At 43.8% G+C, this 26,984-nt stretch overlaps 1 protein-coding gene across 1 annotated transcript in view; it reads right to left on the reverse strand.

Moving 5' to 3' along the window:
* Positions 1-8,906: 8,906 nt before the first annotated feature.
* Positions 8,907-26,984, reverse strand: part of LOC122923891 (zinc finger protein 432-like) — a 66,917-nt gene continuing 48,839 nt past the window's right edge. The window contains exon 8 of the mRNA XM_044274744.1: positions 8,907-12,241. Within this exon, the coding sequence (XP_044130679.1) occupies positions 10,299-12,241 (1,943 nt within the window). The 3' untranslated portion in view covers positions 8,907-10,298. The remainder of the gene's footprint in view (positions 12,242-26,984) is intronic.

The raw sequence follows: 26,984 nt of genomic DNA on the forward strand, positions 1-26,984 counted from the left end.
GCCAGATGTGACATCATCCTACCCATTTTGTTCCCAAACGGAAAGTATTTTGCTTTTCTAATAGATCCCTTGTACTGCTGTTTATCCGTCAAAATTTGCTCAAATGTCTCCTTTGTCGTGACCCAAGAAGTTTTATGAGCTGATGTAGGGTCATTTGGTTATTTGAGCCTCCCTCAATGCATTACTAGCTTGCGCATACTGCATCTGGAGAGTTGCATAGGATATTAAGCGACCTTGCAGGACCGCTTTAGAGGTCTCCCAGAATAAGGTCGCTTGGTTACTATGGGCTGCATTGTCAGATGCATATTCCAACCACCATCCCCGGATAATATGAAGAAATTCCTCATTTTCATGTAACCACCTGGGAAATGACAAACATACTCTAAACCTGTGGGTACCTGGTCCCACAGATCCATATTCACTGGGGCATGATCAGATATGATCAAATACTCTATAGAGGTAGATGCTACCCTTCGCTCCAACTGCGAGCTAGAAAACAAATAATCTATTCTTGACCACGAGTTAGCTGCGTGAGAGAAATGAGTATATTCTCTATTGTCAGGGTGATCCCTCCTCCATATATCTATCAGGTGGTTGGTGGCCAAAAATGTGGGCATAACTGTATCTCTTGCACTCAGTACCATATTGGCTCTCAGAATCCCCCTTCTATCCTCCCTAGCATGAAGTACAGTGTTCAGGTCTCCTCCTACCACTTTAAGAGGGATTGGGAATGCCGCCACCCTCCTTGTCACCATAGAAAATAAAGATTGGTTAGATCCGTTAGGACCATACAGGTTATAGAGACTAGAATTTCCCATTGGGGTGGATATCAGAACTTTTGCCATGCGGTCCTCCGCATCACGATCTTCCCCTTAAACATGCAATTTAGCTTATTTGTGCAAGAGAATTAATACTCCCGCTTTGCCCTGAATCACTGGAGACCCCAATACCTTTCCCACCCACAACTTTTGCATATGCACAAAATCATTAGTATTCCGATGAGTCTCCTGGAGCATTGCAATATCTGCTTTTACTCGTTTCAAATGTTGCAAGGCCAGTGTGAGCTTCTGTGGGAACCTCAGCCCCTTCACGTTCCAGGAAACAATCCGCATGCTCGCAAAATAAATATGAGAAAAACCTGATGTGGCAATACATGACACATTGGCATTTGGACTGGTATCAGCAAACAGCAGGATTCGGGCATTATATAGGAACACTGGGGTCTTGCGCTGTTGGTACACTCTGAGTATAACTGTTTTGTCTGTGTAATCTAAGTACTGGACCATCACCTGTCGCGGTCTCCCAGTGGCTTTAGTCCCAGAAGCTGTCAAGTTCTCCTCTGAGGGTCCTTGTGGGCGATAAGGCCACACCTGGTGTGCCTGCTCTACTCTACATTTATACTCTAGACCCAGCAATGAAGGCAGCAAGGAGTCGCACACATGCCACAGCTCTGAAGGCGATACTGATTCTGGTATGTTTAAAATCTAAAATAACAATAACTTTTACAAAGACAGGTGCACTCTGTGGTCTTACTAAACCCTCATACTGATGTAAAATTGAGAGATTAGCCAACATATTCTACTGTGGAGGACATGTCTGAGCCTGAGCGCCGCACAAAGGTTTCTCAAGTAGCTCGGGACCTAACGCTAAACCTACCTGTGCCTTATAGGCAATACAGTGGGCAAATTACAGGAGCGCAAGGTCTGACTCACAGCAAACTCCCAGTTACCTCCAGCATGCAGCCATGCTTACAATGGGAGGAGGGACAGAGCTCTGAGCCCCACCCAAGACTGGCTGATAAAGCCCAGGCCTCACATGTGGACCAGAATGTTGCCTGTAGATGGAAATAAAATCACATTCAGACTAGGAGATTTCACACCTCCAAACAATTCTATATATGAACTACAAATTTGTAGTTTATATGTTTAAAATCCTCAAATGTATACGGCGAGACCTATTTTCCAGATCATCCACTTTTGCCCACAGTGCCTGATTCTCTTTTCGAGTGTCTTGCACCTTGATGCGTGCATATTCTGCATCATTCTCAGCTGTTAAAACTCACCATTCCAGTTCCGTTATTCGCTGCCCCTGTTCTTGCATTTCTTTCTGCGTGCTCGCCACTGTGCGGGCTAGGGTCTCTGAAATATCTGGGGCCATGCAGCAGGCTACCGGTTCAGATAGTTTCTTATAGTCAGGTTTCCTCCGGTGTGGAAGATTGGGAACAGATGTATGTGTGATAAGCTGAGGATGGGCTTGGATTGGCATGGACCGTCCTGCACCACACTCCTACATCTCTGGGGCCGGAACCGGAAGTCCTCGATACAGATTTTTATGCCAGAATTGTGGCACAATTTTGTCACAAAATAGAGTAATAACCACCTGTAAAGGTCCACCCCTTGTCCTGAGACGAGGTCATCAATATGCCAGTGCTCACCAACAGACAACTTTGTTTCCAAGTATTTCAGCCTGTCCACCAATGCACACTGAGAAGTGGCAGAAACGGCATTCCCAGAGAGGCCAACTCAGTTGGTCCATAAAGTAAATGACAGGAACAACTGTAAACCAGCACCTGATTACTGGCGCCCGAGTCTGACATAATAAGGGGGATGGGGACCACAGCTACACCTGGACACTTCAGATGCTGCATAATAGAAACATATAGCTTCAAAGAAGAATAAACATGACTAGTTTGTGTGTCCAGGGGAGTTTATAGGGGACCTAATTATACTAATTGATTTCTAAATAAGGCAGAGGCTTCATGCACAAAACCATGTCCGCTTGTGGATACACAAAATATGGATGTGGTCCATGTGCTATCCGCATTTCTTCATTGATTCTATCTGTATGCGGAACAGACATACATAGGCGAAGAGCACATGGATGATCCATGTGTTTTCCACATCCATATATCTGTTCTGCAAAAACATAGAATATATATTTGGCTAAAAACCTTTGACTACCGACCCATTGAAGTCAATGTCTGCAATTTGCTGAACACAAAATACATACGGTCATGTCCATGAGGCCTACGTTCACATCTCCAGTAACCTAATGTGGCAGAGAAAAGCGTGCTGGAGTTCAACAGATCCGGCATTGCCGAATACTGCTAGACCCAATAGACTATAATGTGATACGATTGCTTTCCGGCATGAGTGCTGGTTTTTGGACATCAGTATCTTTGAACTCTGGCAGGCTGTTCTCGGCCAGAACAGGTTACCGAAGATGTGTACTTAGCCTAATCTGTGTGCCCTTCTGTCCTTGTAAGGGTACTTTCACACTAGCGGCAAGGAACTCTGGCAGGTGAACAGCCTGTCGGATCCATCCTGCCGCCAGTGCACACGTGCCCCCGGACTACCGCTTTGGCCCCATTGACTACAATGGGGGCAGGCCAGAGTTCCTTGCTGCTAGTGTGAAACTAGCTTAAAGAAAGCATATGCCTCTGAATGGTGCTGATCTGCACAATCCATTGGCATTCATATAAATGTTTCAGAAAAAAATCCTTTTAAACAAAAATTTTTTTAAATACAGATACGCCATTTCCATCAGTGGAAAAAAGTTAGTAGCTGTAATACCTGGTATTTATTGGTACAAAAATGCCATACACATACATCATGGTGATCACATGGACACAGCTATACTTGCATAATCATCAGTGATTGTCAGTCACTTTCACACACTAGTAGCTGGGTTGAAAGAAAACAGATCCTCATTGTCTACCCTGTGAGCTCCATGATTAGTACTGGGGCGCCACTGAGGTTAGTTTTTAGAAATGGCTTTAGCACTAAATTAACTAGACAAATTTGGGATCCAACAGTCTGAGAAAGCTGGGCAACAACTGCAACAGAGGTACACTAGTACATACAGTGGAATGCAAAAGTTTGAGCATGCCAGTCAAAATTACTGTTACTGTGAACAGTAAAGCAAGTTGAAGATGAAATGATCTTGAAAATTCAGAAAGTTAAAGATGACACATTCACTTTGTATTTTAAGTAAAAACTATTTTTTATGTTCATCCTTTACATTTTCAAAATAAAAAAGGAAAAGGGCCAAAGGAAAACATTGGGCACCCTGCATGGTTAGTGCTTAGTAGCATCCCCTTTGGCAAGTAACATTTTGTAAATGCTTTTTGTAGCCAGTAAGGAGTGTTTCAATTCTTGTTTGAGGGATTTTCATCCATTCTTCCTTGCAAAATTCTTCAATTTCTGTGAGATTCTTGGGCCATCTTGCATGCACTACTATTTTGAGTTCTAGCTACTGATTGTCAATGTTAAGATCATGGGGCTGAGGGCCATGGAAAACCCCCCACAAAAATGTCAATGTCTCAAAAACTTGTCGTGACCTTGATCATCAATTACAGCTTGACAACATCTCATGCTGTTCACAAGTCGACTTATTGTCTGCTGAGGCATGGCATCCTACTCTTCTTGAAGGGTGGCTCTCAGGTCATTGAGGTTCTGAGGTACAGAGTTAAGGGTAAAACTTACAACGCAACAGCACTCTGCAAACTAAATAAGGGAGAAAAAAAGTATTCTAACGCCAATGCCATGCTTATGTAAATTGCTTGGCCAATACATTTTGTACAAAATTATTTGGGTCCGTCTGTCACACGTCGAGGCAATCTCTGTAAGACGGGAACCTAACACTAAATTCTACCTGTTATGTGCCATGATGGCTACCATACAATTCAGGGAGTGTAGGTTCCACATGCATGCTGGGCCCACCTTAATTTTTGTCATCTTTGGTGCCAAAATAGCCTCCATTAAATCCAGGGAATGCAGGTACCAACATGCATGCAGGAGGTAAAGGGTGGACTCTCATTGCATAAATTGGTGGCCATTTGGCACCAGGAGAGGTGTGGAGTGGGCTCGACATGCATGTTGGTACCTGCTTTCCCTGGATTTAATGGAGGCCATTTTTGCACCAAAGATGACAAAAATTAAGGTGGACCCAGCATGCATGTGGAACCTACACTCCCTGAATTGTATAGTAGCCATCATGGCACATAACAGGTAGAATTTACTGTTAGGTTCCCGTCTTACAGAGATTACCTTGACGTGTGGCAGACGGGCCCAAATAATTTTGTACAAAATGTATTTGCCAAACATCTCTAATTTACATAATACGCATAGCATTAGAATACTTTTTGGTACTTTATTTGGTTTGCAGAGTGCTATTGCATTGTATTTTTTACTTCGTGTTTTCAGCCATGGCAACGTGCACCTGCACATTGGGATGTGCTGACTGACCCCCCCCCCCCTTTTTTTTCTTCGCAGTTTGTAAAGTTAAAAGCCTCTACACAGCAACTCAGCTGATCACATAGATTTTTAATGGGATTCAGGTAAGGAGAAAGTGCAGGCCACTCTATTTGAGGTACCCCAGTCTCCAGCAGCCATTCCCTAATGATGCGACCTCGATGAGCTGGCGCATTGTTGTCCATGAAGAGGAAATTAGGCCTATGTTGTTCATGCAGAGGCACAATGACTGGATTGATGTAGTATGGGCTCACTGTACTATTCACAAAGTGTAGGGCAGTTCGGTATTGACTAGACACACCTGTCCACAATGTAATACCACCACCACCAAAGGCTCGTCTGGTGACAACAGTAGCGTTCTCCTTGACATCTCCAACATGACTGGCAGCCATCATTTAGGCACAGTGTGAACTGACTTTCATCCATTCAAGACGGCGCCTGTGCCTGGTGGTGTGGTCAGGTACCTTTGCAGGTCGTCTAGAACGCAGACTACGCTGATGTAAACAGTTTCAAATGGCCTGACGTGACACTTGGGAACCTCTCACCTCCCTTAAATGTGCCTGGAGTTGTTTGCCATTCATCATCCGGTTCCGCAGGTCATTCTTCACAATGAAGCAGTCATCAGTGTGGGATGTGGCCAAAGAACGTCCACTTCTATACCTTTTTGTGATTCTTCCAGTCTCTCTGTTGCAACTTGCTGATAACACTCTGTGACACTCTAAGCTCAGTGGCCACTTCTGTCTGAGAACATCCTGCTTGAAGCCTTGCAATGGCGAGGTACTGTTGATCAATGGTTAGGGGTCATCTTGGTCTCATGATGTCCAAATGTGAACATGATAAGGAGGACTGTTTAAATACAAATTTTAATTGAACCAGGAAATTAATTAGGTACTTCATGGATTAAACACCTGTTGTAAATTTTGCTGTTAACCCCTTAATGACCGGGCCATTGTGCACCTTAGTGACCAGGATTATTTTGACATGCATCACTTTAAGTGGTAATAACTTTGGAACACTTTTACTTATCCAAGTCATTCTGAGTGTTTTCTCGTGACCCATTGTACTTCATGACTTAATTTGAGTCAATATACTTCACCTTTATTAATGAAAAAATCCCAAATTTACCAAAAATGTTCTCCTGTCCCCAGTTTTATTCAATTTCAGCCTCTTTCACACGACAGTATGGCTTTTTTGTATTTTGCGGTCCGTTTTTCACAGATCCGTTGTTCCGTATGGCATATACAGTAATTTCATTGAAAAAATTGGGCTGGGCATAAAGTTTTCAATGGATGGTTCCGCAAAAATGGAACAGATACGGTAGACATACGGAGAACATTCCGTATGTGTTCAGTTTTTTTTGCGGACCCATTGACTTGAATGGAGCCACAGACGTGATTTGCGGGCAATAATAGGACATGTTCTATCTTTCAACTAAACAGAAATACGGAAACCGAATGCATACGGAGTACATTCTGTTTTTTTTTTTTTTTTTACGGAACCATTGAAATGAATAGTTCCGTATACAGACTGAATACTGAACGCAGAAAACGGCCAGCAAACAGGAAAAAAAAAAAAACTGTAGTGTGAAAGAGGCCTTAATGTGTACACAGCCATACAATTAATGTGCCTAGGTGCATTACTTTACATTTATCTACATTAAAATTCATCTTCCACATTCTTGCCCATGCTGCCAGTGTATCTAGGTCTTTCTGTAATGTGTGACAATCAAGCTGGGTTTTAAGGGTCTCAGAAAACCCTTTTAATCCCTCGAGGTCCCGGTGATTTTTCACTTCCTGCCTTCCCAGAACCATAACTTGTTTGTCACATAGCCGTTTGAGGGCTTGTTTTTTGTAGGATAAGTTGTACTTTCTAATAGCACCATTTAATATTGCATATGACAGTGGGAACTCTGGAAAAAAGATCCAAATGGGTGGAATTCGAACAAAAATGCAATTCTGCCACAGTTTTATAGGTTTTGTTGTTGCGGTAAAATTGACCCGTTACCTTCATTCTCCGGGTGAGTATGATTACATAAAACAATAGCACATTTGTATAGCAAAAAATACATAGTATAGAGACATATGTGTTAATATGTGATACATTTTTATGGAAGATTAGTGCGTGCATAACTGGTCATGATATTTTAGCTTCCTTAAAATACAAGTAATAGATGAAATAAACATAAGAAAAAAACATAAGGGGCCTCATCTGTCCAAAAAGTCTGAAAGAAAAACTGTTATTGTTACCTATAGCAACCAATTTATTTCTTAAAGGGGTTGTCTTACTTCAGCAAATAGAATTTATTATGTAAAGAAAGTTAATACAAGGCACTTACTAATTTTTGCATTATTATCCATATTGCTTCCATTGCTGGCTGGATTCATTTTTCCATCAGATTATACACTGCTCATTTCCATGGTTACAACCACCCTATCATCCAGCAGCGATGGCTGTGCTTGTACAATATAGGAAAAAAAACTAGCCTATGTGCACTCCCACGGTCCTGGCCACCAGAGAGGCGGACGCTTTTTCTTATAGTGTGCAAACACGAGCACCACTGATGGATTGCAGGGTGGTCTGTAACTATGGAAAAGAGAAGTGTATAATGTGATGGAAAAATGAATCCAGCCAGCAAAGGAAACAATATGGACAATCACAATACATTATTAAGTGGCTTGTATTAACTTTCTCTACATGATGAATACTATTTGCTGAACTGAGACAACCCCTTTAAGCTACTTTGGTAAAACAAAATCTACACCGAGGTCAGTCACTATGGGCAGCAACGACTGCCCCAAAGTCCCTACGAAAAAAAAATGACATAAGTGCTTTTCATTTGTAATAATGCATCTATACCACACAACATACTGTATATGTTACTCCATATCCCTAGGATTTCACCATCAATGTGTGATTGCCGAGAGCTCAACACCCAAGACCCCCCAAAGATGAGCAGAACAAGGGGTAGCTTGTCATTTCATTAATAGATCCTATTACATATTGACCATAGAAGTCTGTGGAGAGGGGAAGATGAGTGAGCTGACAATCCGTCTCTCGGTCTTGGACCATGTTAGTTTAGGAGGTAGTAAAAGAGCTGTTAAGTTGAGAAACAAACATTTTCTTCAGATATTATAGTTTCTTAAAGGGAATCTGTTACCTGCTTTTACCATTTTAAGCTGTCACCATCGCTATTCGCTATGTTCACTAAAGTACCTTATTTCCAGCAGTCTTCTTTTTACTTTATTTCATTTTGTCCTTTTGATATAAAAGCGCTTTTTATGATATGCTAATGAAGCTCCAAGGTGCCCAGAGGGGCGTTTTTTTTCCTTCTCCGGTGCCCAGTGACGCCCCCCCTGCAGTGCCCAAGATGCTCAAATAACCTCCCACAGCCCGGCAAACGGTTCCGTCCCCTCCCCATGTCATCGTCTACCTTCTAGAAACGCCCGGTCCTTCTTCCTGTCGGCGGCCAGAAAACTTGTGCTGGTGCAGTACCGCCTGCGGCCTGCGCGATCATCAAGCTCCTAAGGGCAACAGCCTCAAAAGTCTCACTGGGCTTTGCCGGGCTGTGGGAGGTTATTTGAGCATCAGGAGGCGTTCTTGGGCACTGCAGGGGGGCGTCACTGGGCACCGAAGAAGGAAAAAAACGCCCCTCTGAACATAGCGATGGTGACAGCTTAAAATGGTAAAAGCAGGTAACAGATTCCCTTTAAATTCACCTCTACTACTGATTTATGCAGAGTTGTGTGAAATGTTAGTGACCATTAAAATATCAAACTGTGAAAAAAAAGTTTCACTAATTTTTTCATTCCAGAGTAGTTTAAGACATGATGCCCGCTATCTCAGTGGATGCTACAAGCAATAAGACCAGTTTTTCCTCTTTTACAGATTTGATAAAGGTCAATCAAGCTTAAAGGCATTTTTCTATTATTACACTGAACTCATTTGGAGCTAAAAATAATCTTTTTCAATTGGCCCTTAAAAATATGGAGTCCTTTTTGTAGCAGCCTCTGGATTTTCTCTTTTTTTCCGTCAGTTCAGGAGCCAACAGGCTCCTTATCTCTCCTCTCTGAAATTATAAACACTCATTATTGCTTAGCTCTTATTTTATAAGATGATCTACACAAAGTGAAAGTACCAGTCACACAGTAAGAAAAACAGCTAACCCTTTGTGACAGAACGGCTCAATATTTTTTATATAAAGGCCAATAGAAAATATGATTTGTAGCTGAAAATGACAAAAATGTAATCATAAACAAAAATTGCCTCCAATGGTGTACATAGCCTTTAATTCTTAACATCCTTTTTCCCGCTTAGGATATGTTCACACAAAAGAAAAATCCAAACGGGTACATGCCGGTGGAATCCACAGAAGAAATCTGAGGCTCTTGGACTTCTAGTTGTACATGCCGCAGATCTATGTATGGCATCTCAGTTTCCATCTGGAAACAGCCGCAATAATTGATATTTTTATCTTGCGTCTTCGGATCAAAAAACGACCATGTGAACAAACCATATTTAATGGGTTGTTTGATTTCAGGAAGAAAATGGACAACACTCAGGGCATGCCTGTAATAAAATATAGACCAGGGATGCTCAACCTGCGGCCTTCCAGTTGTTGCAAAACTTCAACTCCCAGCATGCTTGGACAACCTAAAGCTTTTAGGGCATGCTGGGACGTGTAGTTTTGCAACAGCTGGAGGGCTGTTTGAGCAGGTTGAGCATCCCTGATATAGGGAATTACTTATCTAGCAGATGCTGCATCATTGCTCCAGTTCTATTAGCCGGGCTTTGTTGACTGGGTTGCAGTGGTGACGTCATCTGAACAACACATGACCACTGCAGCCAATCACTGCCTTCAGCAATGCACTGCTTGAGGCCAGAGATTGGCTGCAGCGGTCATGTGGTGTTGATCTGACATCACTGCAGCAGCCAGGCCAATAGAGCCCGAATGGGAGAACTGGATTGGCAATCTGCTAGTCAAGCAATGGTCTGTAAGCCCAGGTGTTGTCTGGTTTCTTCCTAAAACCCCCCCCAAAAATTGTGTTTTTATGTAGCTATCATTTGAGAGTGTAGAGGATCAATGGTAAATCCATCCAAGACGGTGATATTGGGAACTTTAGAGACACATGAAGATGTGTGAATCCTGTGATGTCTAATAAGATCTGATCTCTGGATAAAACACTTCCCACATTCTGAACATGAAAAAGGCTTCTCTCCTGTATGAGTTCGTTGATGCATCTCAAGTTGAGATTTGCGTGTAAAACATTTTCCACAATCTGGACATGAAAACGGCTTCACTCCTGTGTGAATTTTCTGATGCTCAGCAAGACCTGATTTCATGGTAAAACATTTCCCGCATTCTGAACAAGAATATGGTTTTTCACCTGTATGAAATTTTTGATGCTTAACAAGATATGATTTGTGGGTAAAGCATTTCCCACATTCTGAACATAAAAATGGCCGTTCATCTTGGTCATGTAGCCGATGAATTTCACCATTGCCAGTTTTTGAAGATCTCCCTTCTGGGTGAATTTTCTGATGTCTGACGAGATCAGATTTCTGAATAAAAAACTTTCCACATTCTGAACATAAAAATGGCTTCTCCCCTGTGTGACTCCTCTGGTGTATCTCCAGCTGACATTTCCGTGTAAAACATTTTCCACATTCTGAACATGAAAATGGTTTCTCACCAGTGTGAGTTTTGTGATGTTCAACAAGAGATTTTTTCTGGGTAAAGCTTTTCCCACATTCTGAACATGAGAATGGCTTCTCCCCTGTGTGAATTCTCTGATGTCGCTCAAGATGATCTTTTAACATAAAACATTTCTCACATTCTGAACATGAAAATGGCTTCTCCCCAGTATGAATTTTCTGATGTTTAACGAGATATGCTTTCTGGGTAAATGCTTTCCCACATTCTGAACATGAAAATGGCCTTTCTTCTTCATCTATCCCATGATGTCTCTCGGGATGGATACATGCATTACCTTTATCACATTCCAAACACAAAACTGTCTTTCCTACTGTGTGAATTTTCTGATGTTTAACAAGACCCGATTTTTGAGAAAAACATTTCCCACATTCCGGACATTGAAAAGGCTTCTCCCCTGTGTGAGTCCGATGATGCTTCACAAGACCTGATTTCTTAGAAAAACATTTCCCGCATTCCAAACATGGATATGGTCTTTCTCCTGTATGAGTTCTCTGGTGGTCAACAAGAACTGACTTCTTGGCAAAACATTTCCCACATTCTAAGCACATATGTGGTTTCTCCCCGGTGTGAATTCGTTGATGGTTAACAAACATGGATTTCTTGGTAAAACATTTTCCACATTCTGAACATGCAAACTGATTCTGCTCTGAGTGAAGTCTAAGATGTTTAACAAGAACAGATTTCTTGACAAAAGATTTCCCACATTCTGAACAGGAGTATGGTTTCTCACTCATGTGAAACCTCTGATGTTCTACCAAGTAGGATCTATAAGAAAATGATTTACCGCATTCGCCACATGTAAACGGCCTTTCACCAGTGTGAATTCGCCGATGTCTATAAAGAATAGCCCTATGTGTAAAAGATTTTCCACATGTGGAACACGAAAATGGCTTTTCCCCAGTGTGAAACACCTGATGTTCTATGAGATGTGACTTCTGAGTAAAAGATTTGCCGCACTTATCACAGGGAAATGGCTTCTCTCCTGTGTGCGTTCTCTCATGTCTAAAAAGATTGGACTTCTGGGTAAAACATTTTCCACATTCAGAACATGAAAACAGTTTATCACTTCTATGTCCCTTACTTTGTGTAACATTACATGAATTAATAGGTGAAGGTTCCTCTCCATAACAGAGCTCAGAGAACTTATGTACACTCAGAAGTCCTGGGGGTACATTAGGAACAAAAAGGATTTCTTCTGTAAAATGTTTGATATTCTCTTCAGTTTCACAATCTGGTGATAAAAACAAATGTTCCTGTAACAACGTGTTCTGATCAACTGTAGGAAATAAAAAAAGATATAGATTTTTATTAAATTATGCACAGAATACAGTTTATATTTCATAATGTTGAAACTCTAAAATCTTTACATAGACGGACATGTGCTGAAACATTAAAGTGGCTGTCCGAGTTATTTTTTTTGTTCTTTGTTTCTAACTAGGTAAATGTAAGAGCTTTACAATGCACCTACTTTATCTGCAGTGGCTCCATTCTCAGATTTCACTGAGGGTCACATGACCGGTGATGTCAGCTTAAAGGGCTTCTGTCACTCCACTAAACACATTTTTTTTTTTGGTCTCCCTACAATCCTTATGCTGCGATTTCTCAATATATATGGCTATTACACTGTTTGGTTCAGTAGTTCTATAAAAAAACTGACTTTTATATTATGCAAATTACCTCTCTAGCAGCAGGTAGGGCGGCTACCTGCTGCTAGCAGCCGCATCCTCCATTCATAATGACGCCCCCTCCTCATGTTGATTGACAGGGCCAGAAGACGCGCTCGTCCTCTGACTGGCCCTGTCTGCGTTTTAAATCTCACGCCGGTCTTCAGTTGGCACAGGCGCACTCAGAGGAGGACGCTCGCTCGGTCGCTCCATCCTCAGTGCGCCTGCGCCGATGACGTCACATGTACACCCAGCGCAGGCGCACTGAGGATGGAGCGGCCGAGCGAGCGTCCTCCTCTGAGTGTGCCTGCGCCAACTGAAGACCGGTGCGAGATTTAAAACGCAGACAGGGCCAGTCAGAGGACGAGCGCGTCCGCTGGCCCTGTCAATCATCATGAGGAGGGGGCCCTACCTGCTGCTAGAGAGGTAATTTGCATAATATAAAAGTCATTTTTTTTTTAATAGAACTACTAAACCAAACAGTGTAATAGCCATATATATTGAGAAATCGCAGCATAAGGATTGTAGGGAGACCAAAAAAAAAATAATGAGTTTAGTGGAGTGACAGAAGCCCTTTAACTCCCTGCTCTGATGATGTTTTGTGCACAAGCCTAAGAGAGCAGATATGTGCCTGTACACGAGAGGTCACTGTGCTAGCCACACACCCCTGCACTTCCATCTGCTGCTGTGTTTGCTCTCTCTTCTTCAGGAAACATTAACCCCTTCAGCAGCAGAGAGGACTGGAGGCTTTCCTGAGTAGCTGCAGGCAGTGAAGAGACACAGGATCTTCCCTTCTCATCCTGCAGACACAGAGCTGACAGACTGTAGGAGTTCTGCAGAGCATTGCACAAAAACAGGTAGGGGGAAGATCCTGTGTGTATCAGCAGTGTCCTTGTAAAGCTGGGACATGTAGTCCTACTCATACAACATGCTGCTGAGTATCCCATCAGGCAGACATGTCACTTAGGACAGCATTTGTATGCACTACCTTTGCAGAGCAGGGGGAGGGGCACAAACATTCATGAGGAAAACCTCAGAGATGGTTATGGTTGCAGGTAAACAAAGGGCCAGAAGAGAACCAGGGAAATGAGGAAATATAATTTTTTGGCCTTAAAATTGCTTAGCTTAGTTATATATTGCTGACAGATATATAGTGCTATATATTTTTTTTCCATAAGGCTACTTTCACACTTGCGCTTTCCCATTCTTCTATTGAGATCCGTCATAGGATCTCAATAGCCAGGGAAAACGCTTCCATTTTGACCCCATTCAATGTCAATACAGACAAAACTGAACCGAACGGAATGCAACAGAATGCATTCGGTTCAGCGGCCAGCACCAGGAGTCAGGTGACACAGAGCCACAATCTGATGCAGAGCCTGAACCGGAATTTACCCTGCAAACCTCACATCAACAACTAATGGCGGCCATAACCGGCTGCCAGGTCTCCCTGACAGGGAAGAAAGAGGAGGTTAGGGTGGACTTGGGCCTATTGCGCCAGGACGTGCATCAGCTGCGCGAAAGGGTTCGGCTCACCGAGACTCGAGTGTCGGACTTGGAGGATCTGACCAGCCCATTACCGGCAAGGATTGCCGCCGTGGAGGCATCTGTGGAGCTGTACTGCCAGAAATTTTACGATCTTGAAAACCGCGCGCGGCGCAATAATGTGCGCATCACTGGCATACCAGAGCGGGCAGAGGGCCCAGATCCAGCAGCTTTCCTGGAAGGATGGTTTAAGGAGGTGTTTCCCAATGCAGTTTCTTCGTCCGCATACACAGTTGAAAGGGTGCATCGAGTTCCCGCCAGACCACTTCCCACTGGTGCCCCTCCAAGACCCCTTCTAGCCCGCATGCTAAACTGGCGTGACAGAGATCTTATTCTGGCGCAGGCCAGAGTCGCACAAACCATCTCGCTGGGTTCAGCGAATATTTCTCTGTATCCAGATTTTTCCGCTGACCTGCAGAAAGAAACGAGCTACCTTTGTCTCCATTAAAAGGCGCCTTCGGGAGCTGAACTTCAAGTATTCAATGGCGTATCCAGCACGTTTAAGGGTCGTGGACGACGACAAATCACTTTTCTTCTCCAACCCTGCTGAGCCCGGTTATCCGGGAGACCCCGCCGACCCCCTCCCAAATGATTGGGCTTGAAGATGAGGCCTCCATTGTTATGCGTAAGGGAGATGAAAAGGTTCCTGCAAGGACTGCACTATGAACACCCCCTTTTTTTCCCCCCATTTCTCATGGTTACCCTAGTTCATGGTTCGGTAACATATTGCATCATTTTATGTGGACTCAAGGACGCTGAGGGTTAACCATATGGCGTTATGCTGTGACAGTACCCATGCAACCGGCAAGTATCACTGCGATTGGGGGGAGCCAGCTACTCCACCTGCACTGGGATTCCACCTGTATATACCGTGCAGGTCCCCCATGCACATTTATTATTCTAGACGTGATTATGTCCTAACAGTTAACCCAATGTTTGGGTGGTTAAGAGTATATCTTATGTTACACACTATTATTGAAATGTCTAATAGTCAAGTAATGAGTGTTAATGACAACATCCACCATCCTCGCCATAGTGGACCCCAGGAGCCGGGTGTCTATCCTTATTACTATGTCTGGTATTCACTATGGCGGATCTTAGAGTGATGTCCTAGAACAGTGATGGCTAACCTTGGCACTCCAGCTGTGGTAAAACTACAACTCCCAAGATGCCCCCCTTGCTTGGCTGCTCTCAGAACTCTATAGAAATAAATGGAGCATGCTGGGAGTCGTAGTTTCACCATAGCTGGAGTGCCAAGGTTAGCCATCACTGTCCTAGAATGTCAGAGGTTTGGGAAGGCCAAGGAAGCGAATGGCTGTGTTTTCACATATCCGTAGTAATGCTCCACATATTCTAGGGCTGCAGGAAACACACCTTACCATGGAAATGGGAGAGTCAGGAAACCCTGGGCTCAGTGAGTGGAAAGTGCGTATGGTAACTCTTATTCTAAAGGGGTGTCATTATTGATCCACCGGGCAGTTCTTTGGGAACCACATCACACAAGTATTGACCCAGAGGGGAAATATGTTTTCGTATATGCTCATATTAATGGAATGCCGTATGTGATACTAAACATGTATAACCCTCCTCCGGCTAATCTCTCGCTGCTTCAGACAGCGTCGGGGTTTGCGGCGCAATTTCCATCAGCCGGGATTCTCAGCATGGGAGATCTTAATATGCTCATGGATGACTCAAAAGACAGATTCCGCAACCCGTCAAATAACTCTGACCAGTGGTTTTCATCTAAAACGGCCTTGAAGCGCCTACTGTCTGAGGTGGGATGGATTGACATATGGAGGGAGAGGTATCCGGATCGAATAGAATTCTCTTGCTTTACTCCCTCTAGGGAAGCCTTATCTAGGATTGACTACCTCCTGGGCACCCCTGGCACCTTTATGGCAATGCGGGAGATACATTATGGGCCTCAGGGTCCGTCTGACCATGCACCCACAATGGCTTTGATCACTAACCCCTACACTGCTGCTCGCATACCCAAGCAACACATACACCCGTTCTGGCTATCTCTAATGTCCCTAAATGATAGGGTGCCTGACCAGCTCCATACCTTTCTTGCAGTTAATTTACCTGACACAGACCCCGGCTTGCTGTGGGAGACTTTGAAGACCTTCCTGCGCGGGTGCCTTAAATCGTCCATCTCTTACATTAAGAAATGTTCCCGTCGTAAGGAGGAGGATTTGGGCATGCAGTGCAGAAATGCAGAACTTGCATATATCACTAATCCTACTGAAGAGAACAGGAGGGACTGGATGCTGAAGGGAAGACATTATATGACCCACCTACAGGAGAAAAGCGATTGCAAGATGCTATTCTTGCAGCAGCAAACCTTTGAACAGGGTAGCAGAGTAGGCAAAGTGTTGGCACGGGTAGTAAGAAGGAACAATATGTCTCCACCAATACTGCGCATTGCAGACACTAATGGGGTAGTGATATCTGAACCAGAGGGTATATTAGACCGATTTAGGGAATTTTACCAGGACCTATATAGTTCTCGCGCTCAGTATTCTACTCAAGCATTGGAGGACTACCTCCAGGAGGTTTCCTACCCGCAGTTGTCTGCAATGGATAGAGAGATGTTGGATGGGGAGATTACATTGGAGGAGGTGAGCGAGGCGATCTCGGGGTTAAATTTAGGCAAGGCCCCTGGACCGGATGGGATACCGTTGGAGGTGTATTCTAGATATGTGGATATCCTGGGACCACAGCTTCTGCGCATGTACAATACATCCCTGGGTGGTGATGCGCTTCCGGAATCGCTGTATGAGGCCTCCATTGTAGTCCTGCTAAAGCCCGATAAGGATCCCTTAAAGTGCAGGTCATATCGTCCTATTTCGCTGTTAAACCTAGACTACAAAATTCTCACCAAATTATTAGCGAACAGACTGAATAGAGCTCTATCATCTATTATACACGAAAACCAGTCTGACTTCATTCCTGGCTGATCCACCTCTAGCAACATACGAAGGGCACAGGTTATTGCTCAGCTGGGATGTGCGGACCGGAAATTATGGGCTTTGGCCGCGTTAGATACTGCCAAAGCGTTCGATTCAGTAGAATGGCCTTACTTGGTACAAGTCCTCAGGCTTTTTGGCTTTGGTCCTGCGTTCATCAGATGGGTCAATATCCTGTATAGTTCCCCGTCTGCGAATATTATGATTAATGGATCCCTGTAATTAACATTTAAATTATACAGAGGTACCAGGTAGGGGTGCCCACTGTCTCCCCTTTTATTTGCGGTAGCTATTGAACATTTGGCATTAAGGATCCATCAGGATAATATTTTTAAAGGTATAGCTCTGGGAAATAGGGAAGATCGGTTAGGTTTGTATGCTGATGATCTCATTTTATACATGGACTCAGTGGAATATAGAGCAATAACCCTAATTGAGAAGTTCAGTTCGTTCTCTGGACTATGTATAAATTGGGCATTCCCTTACGTCCTACCAGCAGCACAGATGGGGTTAACTGCCCCCCGTGGACTGGTAGGAACGGCGGAATTTTTAATGAGCCCAAAGAATAACCAATGAAAGAACTCCAGCTCCCCTAAAGGGAGGGGTTCGCCCCCCAGCCCACCGTGTTTTTTTCTGTCCTTTGGACAGGTGGACTGGCGAGTCTCTCCCTCTCTGGGAATTAGAGACTGTTTTTACTCTGAGTTCATTTTGATCTCTTGTTCTTTGTAGGATTAAGCGCTTATTCATGCGCTTATTTTTGTATTCCCCCCATTTAGCTGGCCTTGGTTAGCGATACCTGGGGGTAATGTGTTGCTTCACTGGCTCTCCCCTCCTGGATATGTTGGCTGCGCTTCGATTCCGGCGTGGCATGGGCGCCACCATGACCGGAAGTGACGCACAGCCGTCTGCGGCGTCACTTCTGGTCTCTTGGCTCATGGCGTGGTTTTTTTTTGTTAGATAAAACAAACTAGGTTGCCAGCCGGCGTTTTTTTGTCCCACAGCGGGGGTGGGGAAAGTGAATTTCTTTGTTCCACAGTAATGGTTTTCAAAACATAATAACTGTGGCAGGGACTTCTGGGGGAGGGCCTGTTTCTGGCTCCCTCCCCTGGGTGGAGCTTTCCCTTTTTAAACTCCCTGTTAGCTTCAGTCTGTCTCTGGCTGCGCTGCTTTAACAAGCTAGCTCCAGAGTCTCCTGTGTTCAGTTGAGAGTTTTTTTTATCTTCTGAATTGCTTCTAACTTTTCAAAGTGCTTGACTTTTTTCCTCTGGTTCGTGCCGCTAACCTATTAGGTTAAACTCCCTTTGTTTGTTTTTTAGTAGCTACTGGCTATCTAATAGACCTCGTTCTCCCCCCCCAGAAAGATTTATCGCCACACGCAGTTTTTTGCCGGCCAGACAAAAGATCCTGGAAACCTATATTCAGGATTACATTTCCAAGGGAGCCCTGGAGGAGGTACCGGCAGGGGAGAGGGGTCTAGGGATTTATTCTCCAGTATTCCTGGTACCCAAGAAGACAGGAGATCTCCGGATGATCATAGATTTGAGATTCCTCAATCGGTTCGTAAGTCGAACCAGGTTCCGGATGCAAACCGTAAGGTCAGTCAGCCACCTCCTCAGCCCTGGGGACGTGATGGCTACTCTGGACCTCAAGGATGCTTACCTCCCGGAAATTTCTCAGGATCGCGGTCCAGATTTCAGGAATGCGCAGGCATTTTCAATTTGCCGCCCTCACCTTCGGAATCTCATCTGCCCCCCTTATCTTTACAAAGGTGGTAGTATCGGTGGTAGCAGCTCTGAGACTCCAGGGACTGACCATTGTTCCTTACCTGGATGATTGGCTTCTTTTAGCCTCTTTGTTCCTATTACTTTCTCATGAAGATGTTGGGGCTCATGTCAGCGGCTGTGGATGCAGCCCCTTGGGCTTTATGGCACCTCCGACCTCTTCAGTCGGAGGTCTTAGACAAATGGAACGGCAGCCCTACAGGGCTAGATTCCCTGTGCTCCCTGTCCAACCAAACCCGGAATTCCCTTTAGATGGTGGTTCCATCTACCAGCAGGGAAGTCTATGACCCAACCAGTTTGGCTCATATTGACTACAGACATGTCCCTTGTAGGCTGGGGCACCCATCTAGACGGATCCCCAGTTCGGGGATCTTGGTCTCCTCGGGAGCAGCATTTTTTTTCAAATCTCCGCGAGATGCGTGCTATCCGGCTAGCCGTCCTTCACTTCGCCCCTCAGATTTGGGGCAAAGCAGTGAAAGTCCAGTCAGACAACATGACTGCCATGCTTTATATAAACAAGCAGGGAGGCACAAGATCCTTACCCCTTCTCTCAGAGATCGGGGTAATTCTGCGGTGGGCAGAGCTGAACATATCCCATCTATCTGCCACTCACATCCGAGGCTCCCTCAACATCATTGCGGATCGCCTAAGTCGCGGCTTACCGACCACGGAGTGGTCACTGCACCCGGAGATCTTCAGGCAGCTAGTCCTCAGATGGGGTATGCCAGAGATGGATCTCATGGCAACCAGGTTCAACGCCAAGGTGCAGAGGTTCTGTTCCTTATACAGGGAGGACAAGTAGTAGAGTGAAGAACCGCACTCAAGTCAAATGTCTCTGGTGCCAATCAAGGACTGCAAACATATTTTTTTTATCTGCTCTAGTAGGGTCCAGACATCTGGGCTTGGATGCATCATGCCCAGATGTCCAGACCCTACTAGAGCAGATAAAAAAATATGTGACCACTTTTTGGATGGAACCACTGCTAATACTTGAAAAAATAAAAGTCTGAAATGCAACAACCCAAAATCTGAGTGCCGCAATATTTATTCTATATACAAGGAGGACAACCCCCTGGCGATAGATGCTCTGACAATACGGTGGAGGTTCAGGCTGGCTTACATCCTCCCTCCTTTTTCCATGATTCCGAGGGTATTGTTGAAAATCCGTCAGGATCAGGCCTCGGTAATAGCCATCATACCATTTTGGCCCAGGAGATCCTGGTTTACCCAGCTTATTCAGATGAGTCGGGGACAATATTGGAGACTGCCCCCGGAGCAGACCCTGGTGTCGCGGGACACTCATCTCTGCCCAGATTCAACCTTACAGCCTGGAGGTTGATCAGTCCCTTCCCAGAGTGGATGGGCTCTCTGAGTCGGTCCTGAGAACCCTGTCGCATTCCAGAGCAGAGTCTACCAAGAAGGCCTACTCCCGGATCATGAGGATCTTCACCTCATGGTGTAGTTCCAACCAGGTGGCGTCTGCAGATCCGCTCCTCTCTGCAATCTTACAATTCCTCCAGGATGGGTTAGACAGAGGTCTCTCCCCATCTAACCTGAAGGTTCAAGTTTTTGCCATCTCGGCCTGTCTCAACAGACCATATTCTCGGGACCCGCTCATCAAACGCTTCCTTAAGGGAGCAGAAAGATTGAAGCCTACAATACTGAAACCCGTTCCCCAATGGGACTTGTCAGTAGTTCTAAAGGGGTTAGCATCTCCCCCCTTTGAACCCTTGGAGGAGGCAAGCTTTAAGTTTCTAACACTCAAGGTGACCTTTCTTCTGGCTATAACCTCAGCCAAAAGAATTTCTGAGCTGCAAGCTTTCACCGCTTTACACCCATACATAATTTTTTTACAGGACAGAGTCCTTCTAAAATTTCTACCTTATTTCAGACCTAAGGTTCCAACTTTCCAAAATATTAATCAGGTAATTTCTCTACCTGTATTATTCTCCGCCTCCTCGTCTGATATTCCAGTTAGACATCCACTGGACATATCGAGATGCCTCCAGATCTACGTGGATAGATCCAGAGAATTCAGGATAGATGAGAACCTCTTCATCCTGTTTGCCGGTAAGTCTAAAGGCCGTAAGTCGCTGGGTCAAGGAAGCCATTAGGGAAGATTTCACCTCCCAATCCTTAGATCCTCCGGAGTTTGTGAGGGCCCATTCCACTAGGGCCGTAGCTACCTCTGACGCGGAGAGAAGTCCTCTCCCCCTAGAGTTGATCTGTAGGGCAGCTTCCTGAAGCTCTGAATCAACCTTCATCTCTCATTATACAATAGATGCTAAGGTAGCAGAGTTTTCGGCCTTTGGGCAGACAGTTCTTACTTCTGCCGGGCATGAGGACCCTCCCTAGGGGATTCTTCTTGCTATCTCCCAATCTGTGATGCTGGTAGGACGTAAGGGAATCGTTAATTTCTAACGATAATTTGTTTTCCCTTAGTCCTAACAGCAGCACACAAATGTTCCCGCCCTAAGTACTTTTCTTGCTATAGACACGGTGGGCTGGGGGGCAAACCCCTCCCTTTAGGGGAGCTGGAGTTCTTTCATTGGTTATTCTTTGGGCTCATTAAAAATTCCGCCGGTCCTACCAGTCCACGGGGGGCAGTTAACCCCATCTGTGCTGCTGTTAGGACTAAGGGAAACAAATTATCGTTAGAAATTAACGAAAGTCGGCCATTATGCCTTTATGGGCCTCGGACTGGCCGTCAGTGTATCATAATTTGATGGTGGTAGATAGATTTAAGTATTTAGGTGTCATTATCACGAAAGATCCAGCTATCTCACATGACCTAAACATAAACCCCTTGGTGTCATATTTTGTGGATAAATTTAAATCTTGGAACACCTTAACGCTGTCCACTATGGGCCGCATAAACATCATCAAAATGATTCTCCAACCCAAAGCTCTATACCTGCTGGAACATGCCTGTGTACCTATTCCACGCACATTCTTTGATAGTTTGCATTCACTCGTGGCGACATTCATATGGGGTAAGAACAGGCGGAAATTAGCCATTAAATCCCTACAGAGGAGCTGGGATACAGGTGGGGCGGGCTTTACCGGACCTATTCCTGTATTTTCTTGCTGGTCAACTGTGATATTTGGTGCCATGGGTGACCCGGGATGTGCTTCCTAATTCTGAATATTACTTGCAGGAGTACTTGCAGCTCTCCACTCTATGGCCCGTCCTTGAAGGCCTGGCATCTGTATCAGGTTCGCTTTTACCGATATTGACATATTGATATATAGACTAGCGAATCAGGTGTGGAGGGCTGCAAAGTTGCAGCAATACAATGATTTACCGGATGATATTCCGCTGTGGAACAATCAATTGTTTCCTCATCTGCTACATTGTGAAGGGGAGATGGTATGGAAAGGATACGGGATACATTACTTTAAAGACCTCTAGGAAACATAGAATAAGTCGGCAGATAAGAACCATTTGGCCCATCTAGTCTGCCCAATATATTAAATACTATGGATAGCCCCTGGCCCTATCTTATATGAAGGATGGCCTTATGCCTATCCCATGCATGCTTAAACTCCTCCACTGTATTTACAGCTACCACTTCTGCAGGAAGGCTATTCCATGCTTCCACTACTCTCTCAGTAAAGTAATACTTCCTGATATTACTTTTAAACCTTTGCCCCTCTAATTTAAATCTTCTTCTTTTTAATCTTCTTTTAAATATTCTCTCCTCTTTTACCTTGTTGATTCCCTTTATGTATTTAAAAGTTTCTATCAGATCCCCTCTGTCTCGTCTTTCTTCCAAGCTATACATGTTAAGGTCCTTTAATCTTTCCTGGTAAGTTTTATCCTGCAATCCATGTACCAGTTTAGTAGCTCTTTTCTGAACTCTCTCCAAAGTATCAAAGTATCCTTCTGGAGATATGGTCTCCAGTACTGAGCACAATACTCCAAATTAGGTTTTACTAGTGCTCTGTAGAGCGGCATGAGCACCTCCCTCTTTCTACTGGTAATTCCTCTCCCTATACACCCAAGCATTCTGCTAGCATTTCCTGCTGCTCTATGACATTGTCTGCCTACCTTTAAGTCTTCTGAAATAATGATCCCTAAATCCCTTTCCTTAGATACTGAGGTTAGGACTATATCACTGATTTTATATTCTGCTCTTGGGTTTTTACATCCCAGGTGCATTATCTTGCACTTATCAACATTAAATTTTATTTGCCAGATTTTTGACCATTCCTCTAGTTTTCCCAAGTCCTTTTCCATTTGGTGTATCCCTCCAGGAACATCAACCCTGTTACAAATCTTTGTGTCATCAGCAAAAAGGCACACCTTACCATTGAGGCCTTCTGCAATTTCGCTGATAAAGATATTAAACAATATGGGTCCCAGAACAGATCCCTGAGGTACCCACTGGTAACAAGACCTTGGTCTGAATATACTTCATTGACTACAATGCTCTGTTGCCTGTCCCTCAGCCACTGCCTAGTCCATTCAACAATATGGGAGTCCAAGCCCAAAGACTGCACTTTATTGATAAGCCTTCTACGTGGGACAGTATCAAAAGCCTTACTAAAGTCTACATAAGTGATGTCTACTGCACCTCCTCCATCTATTATTTTATTCACCCAATCAAAAAAATTTATAAGATTAGTTTGACATGATCTCCCTGAAGTAAACCCATGCTGTTTTTCATCTTTCAATCCATGGGATTCTAGATGTTCCACAATCCTCTCCTTAAGTATGGTTTCCATTAATTTCCCAACTATTGATGTCAGGCTTACTGGCCTATAGTTGCCCGATTCCTCCCTACTACCTTTCTTGTGAATGGGCACAACATTTGCTAATTTCCAATCTTCTGGGACGACTCCTGTTGCCAGTGATTGGTTAAATAAATCTGTTAATGGTTTTGCTAGTTCACCGCTGAGCTCTTTTAATAGCTTTGGGTGTATCCCATCAGGCCCCTGTGACTTATTTGTATTAATTTTAGACAGTTGACTTAGAACCTCTTCCTCTGTAAAGACACATGCATCAAAAGATTCATTAGTCTTCTTTCCTAACTGAGGTCCTTCTCCTTCATTTTCCTTTGTAAAAACTGAACAGAAGTATTCATTGAGGCAGTCAGCTAGTTCTTTATCTTCTTCCATATACATTCCTTCTTTTGTTTTTAATTTGGTAATTCCTTGTTTTAGTTTCCTGTATGTATCTGAAGAATGCCTTATCGCCTTTTTTCCCTGACTGAGCTAATTTCTCTTCTGCCTGTGCTTTAGAAGCTCTTATAACTTGTTTGGCCTCTCTCTGCCTAATCATATAAAAAAAAATATATATATATTTTTTTTTTATAATTCCTAAATGCTATCTTTTAGTTTTTAATTATTTTGGCCACTTCTGCTGAATACCATAGTGGTCTTTTCCTTTTTTTGCTTTTACTGACAAGCCTAATGCAATTTTCTGTTGCCTTCAATAGTGCCACTTTTAAAGGGAACCTGTCACCTGGATTTTGGGAGCTGAGGACATGGGTTGCTAGATGGACGTTAGCACATCTGCAATATCCAGTCCCCATAGCTCTGTGTGCTTTTATTGTGTAAAAAAAAACTATTTGATACATATGCAAATTACCCTGAGATGAGTCCTGTCCCTGAGATGAGTCAGGGACAGGACTCATCTCAGGTTAATTTGCATATGTATCAAATAGTTTTTTTTACACAATAAAAGCACACGGAGCTATGGGGACTGGATATTGCGGAAGTGCTAACGTCCATCTAGCAACCCATGTCCTCAGCTCCATACACAAAATCCCGGTGACAGGTTCCCTTTAAGTAGTCCCATTTCTCCTGGACTCCAATGAAACTGTTCCAGTCTGATAGGGACTCGTATACCACTAATCTAATTTTAGAAAAGTCAGTTTTTCTAAAATTTAAAACTTTTGCTTTTGTGTGGTTTCACTGAGTCACTGTACTTATAGTAAACCACACTGACTGGTGATCACTAGATCCCAAGCTTTCCCCTACAGTAATATCAGATACCAAATTCCCATTTGTGAATATCTGTACTCCTGGCAGAACTAGCTATTTTGGTTTTCCAGTTTACATCTGGAAGATTGAAGTCTCCCATAATGATAACTTCCCCCTTCAATGTCATTTTAGCTATTTCCTCAACTAGTAGATCATCTAATTCTTTGACTTGGCTAGGTGGTCTGTATATCACACCTACACGAGTTACCTTATGATTATCAAGATGCAAGGTAACCCAAACTGACTCTAAATTGTTCTTGCTAACTTGTATCAAATTAGATTTTATGCTATCTTTTACATACAGGGCCACCCCTCCCCCTTCTTGCCTTCTCTGTCTTTCCTTTATAGAGAGAACCCTGGTATTGATATATCCCAGTCATTACTCCCCTTCAACAACGTCTCAGCAACAGCCACTACATCTATATTCTCAGATGCCATTATAGCCTCAAGTTCATTGATCTTATTCCCTAGACTGCGAGCATTTGTAGACAAGACTCTGAGCTTGTCATTTCTTAACCTTTGTGCTACTGGCCTCTTCTGGCATGGTATCCCATTTTACTTCTCTCAGTTACAGACCAAAGTGGGAATTTTGAGACCACACTTCTTTAGATATTTACAGTTGAGACATGCCCTCCAGGCTCAGATACGGGCTCTTAAAGGGCCAGTGTTGGCGTATCCACTCATTGGGGTTTTTAGAACTCAGGGGCTAAGAGGACTGATATCTGCCCTCTACACACATTTGCTCAATCTCAAGATCTCAGCTTCTTCATTGGGAGCGGAGAGTAAATGGAGAGGTAACATACCTACTTTAACGGATGGCGAATGGAGCGAGGCTCTGGAAACTCCGGTAGCTGTTTCACCATCCCTCACTAATAGACTGATACAACTCTTTATATTACATAAGTGTTACCTCACTCCAACTAGACTTTACATAATGGGTAGACGGCCCCACACGGGATGCCATAGATGTGCACAGTCGAATGTGGATTTCTGACACCTAATGTGGGACTGTAGTCATATCCGACCATACTGGAAGGCAGTAGTTGATGTCATTTCCTCCTTGATACCGGATACTTTAGAGGTTTGCCCAAAAGCTTGCCTTCTGGGAATTATCGAAGAGGATTTGCGTTCACGCTATACACTTACTTTCATCAGGGAGGCCCCTTTTCTAGCCAGAAAAGCTATCGCTCTTAGATGGATGGCGGACAGGCCTCCTACGGTTCGGTTGGCCAATGGAAAGTCCTTGTCAATAATATTATTCCCTTTGAGAGGATTATCTATTCCCGCAGGGGATGCCCTCAGAAATTCCAAAAGATATGGGGACCGTGGTGTGCTTCTCCACTGACTGCCACGACGGCCCACTTACACTCTATGGTCTAGCAACCCTGTATAGCTCACCACACAGTATTCAGGAATATAGGAAAATGCTTAATTAAAGGAGTAATTACACAATGTAAGACTGTTAACATGGATGTGGATGTTTATTGACATGCTGTATTTTTTTGATATGTCTTAACTATTACTTGTCATAATGCTGAAGAATTCTACTATGTACAGGGAGTGCAGAATTATTAGGCAAATTAGTATTTTGACCACATCATCCTCTTTATGCATGTTGTCTTACTCCAAGCTGTATAGGCTCGAAAGCCTACTACCAATTAAGCATATTAGGTGATGTGCATCTCTGTAATGAGAAGGGGTGTGGTCTAATGACATCAACACCCTATATCAGGTGTGCATAATTATTAGGCAACTTCCTTTCCTTTGGCAAAATGGGTCAAAAGAAGGACTTGACAGGCTCAGAAAAGTCAAAAATAGTGAGATATCTTGCAGAGGGATGCAGCACTCTTAAAATTGCCAAGCTTCTGAAGCGTGATCATCGAACAATCAAGCGTTTCATTCAAAATAGTCAACAGGGTCGCAAGAAGCGTGTGGAAAAACCAAGGCGCAAAATAACTGCCCATGGACTGAGAAAAGTCAAGCGTGCAGCTGCCAAGATGCCACTTGCCACCAGTTTGGCCATATTTCAGAGCTGCAACATCACTGGAGTGCCCAAAAGCACAAGGTGTGCA

Source organism: Bufo gargarizans, unplaced genomic scaffold, assembly GCF_014858855.1.
Source record: "Bufo gargarizans isolate SCDJY-AF-19 unplaced genomic scaffold, ASM1485885v1 original_scaffold_2037_pilon, whole genome shotgun sequence".
Classification (NCBI taxonomy): Eukaryota; Metazoa; Chordata; class Amphibia; order Anura; family Bufonidae; genus Bufo; species Bufo gargarizans.